Raw genomic sequence first — 2109 nt, forward strand, 5'->3', positions numbered from 1 at the left:
GTGCTCTGTTAGTTGGTCACTTGGGTCCCACCAGGCTCTGTTAGCTGGTCACTTGGTCCCACCAGGCTCCGTTGGATGGTCGCATGGGTCCCACCAGGCTCCATTAATTAGTCATTTGGGTCCCACCAGGCTCTGTTAGTTGGTCACTTGGTCCCACCAAGCTCCATTAAACTGGTCACTTGGTCCTACCAGGCTGGTTGCTGGTTGTCCTCGGGTCAAGGCAGAGCAGTCTGCTGGCCTGAGGTGGCCTTTATGCAGGTCTACCCAAAGGAAGGGCATTTTCCCAGATGTCTGACTTCCATCCTCTCTCCTTTCCCAGGCCCGTGAAGAGCTGAGGCCGGTGAAGGAGGACTTTGAAGCCAAAAACAAGCAACTCCTGGAGGAAATGCCCAAGTTTTATAGCAGCCGCATCGATTACTTCAAACCCAGCTTTGAGTCGCTGGTCCGGGCGCAGGTGAGATGCTGTCCCCTGTCTGCGGGGCACTGCCAGGTGTCCCTTTGGTGGGCATCCTTGCTGCGGAGCATCTGGGGTCCCACCTGGGTGTGAATTGCTCCTAGAGCAAGGTACCTCCTCGAGCTGAGTGTAATGCACAGGTAACACACAGCAATCCTCTGCCCAAATGCCGTATTTCCAGCAATTTTAATTACCAGGCAGTGAGAGGGGATGGGGAGCAGGGAGCAGTTGGACCTTGTCCTGGCAGAAGAGCAGGTTGGCATCTGCCAGTACCTGTGGTGCTGGCTGCCGGATAGAAAGGACAGCCAGAGGTGAGGTTTTTTGCTGGTTCATATGGATCTGCCTCCTATCAGGGACACTCCTGGTACATCTATGATGGCCTGTCCCACGAGATTGCCTGCGTAATGCAGTTCAAGCCCTGGTTATAGACGAGCCGCTGGCATTTGGTGGCTTTATTCGTCTGGGTACACCATCTCTTTGCGTTTGTAGTCCTGAGCTCAGGGTTGGATCTTGTTTGAGGTTATGAGATGCTCGGGGCTCATCTTAAGGGGCTCTTCTGGCTCTTGGCGTGTGCTGGCAGAGGTAGAGGAGGCCGTTGTGTAATCTCCACACCAAGGATTTGCGGGAAGGGGTGGCCTAAATAAACCACAGCCTGCTTGAATTTCCATCCTCCAGCTTCCTTCTGTGACTTGCTGCCGCTCCTCCTCCATCTTCCTTCTCCTCTCGCCTTTTTCTTTAGGCCGGAGAGGGACATTCTTGAGATCTAATCTAGCTTTGAACTTCTGGCATCTCGGGCATACGTCGTGCCCTGGGTCACGAGGTGGTCCGGCGCCAGGAGGTGGGCGAAACCGTGTGCTGCTCCTCACGTGGGTGCTTTCCTACGGTATTTTTTTTGGAAGGGAGCTGCGGCAGCGACACAGGTGCGGTGGGGTGGCTGCAAGGAGGTGCAAAGAGCACGTGTTTCATCTCACCTCCGACTTGGGGGGGGTGATGGGGGGGGGGGGCCTCCCCCCGGAGCAGCCCGGGGGCCCTCTCCGCAGAGCTGCCAGCAAGTTGTCTGCAGGCTGATTCACCTACCAGATGGTGCCGATGCAACCCTGCCGTCGCCTGGGTGGGTGCTGGGGATGCTGTTCTTGCTGTTCCCTTAGCAATCATCGGGCGCGCGGGGCTCCCTGTTCCAGCCATCGCAGCCGAAATAACCAAATTCCTTGGAGCCACCGCAAAAAAAATCGCGCTGGCTCTTTCCCCTGCAAACCCCTCTCCAGCCGCTCGCTGTGGGTGGGTCGGTTGGATGAGACCTTGAAACCCCAATGCTGCCTGCCCTAGCCAGGTGTTGGTGATCCGCTGGCAGTTCCTTAGGGAGCAGCTTTGCCCCTCTGTCCTTGGCTGTGATGTCCCTCGCTTCGCTCATCCTGGCTCCCGGCTGCTCCCCGGGGAGCGATGGGCTCAGGGTGCCGGGAGATGTGAGCGGGAGCGGCCGGGTGCTGTTGCTGGGGCTGTTGGCAAGACTCCCCATTCGTAACCTCTTCTTCTTGGGAATCCTCGATTTTGTTTCTTGGCCGTCTGCACCGTCTCTCTCTTCAGGTGAGGATTTTTGTTAGGCAAGGCAAGCGAAATCTCCTTTTTAATACCCAAGAGGCAGCGTCGTAACGAAG

The 2109-nt window shown here is 56.8% G+C and overlaps 1 protein-coding gene across 1 annotated transcript in view; it reads left to right on the forward strand.

Annotated features, from left to right (window-relative positions):
* The window catches only part of BIN3 (bridging integrator 3), a gene marked incomplete at both ends in the record, with an annotated part of 24058 nt that extends 23604 nt beyond the window's left edge, over window positions 1–454 (forward strand). The window contains one exon of the mRNA XM_009702901.1: window positions 320–454. Coding sequence (XP_009701203.1) covers window positions 320–454 — 135 coding nt within the window. The remainder of the gene's footprint in view (window positions 1–319) is intronic.
* Between the last annotated feature and the right edge of the window lie 1655 nt (window positions 455–2109).

The sequence above is a fragment of the Cariama cristata genome, unplaced genomic scaffold (assembly GCF_000690535.1).
Source record: "Cariama cristata isolate BGI_N322 unplaced genomic scaffold, ASM69053v1 scaffold9306, whole genome shotgun sequence".
Lineage (NCBI taxonomy): Eukaryota > Metazoa > Chordata > Aves > Cariamiformes > Cariamidae > Cariama > Cariama cristata.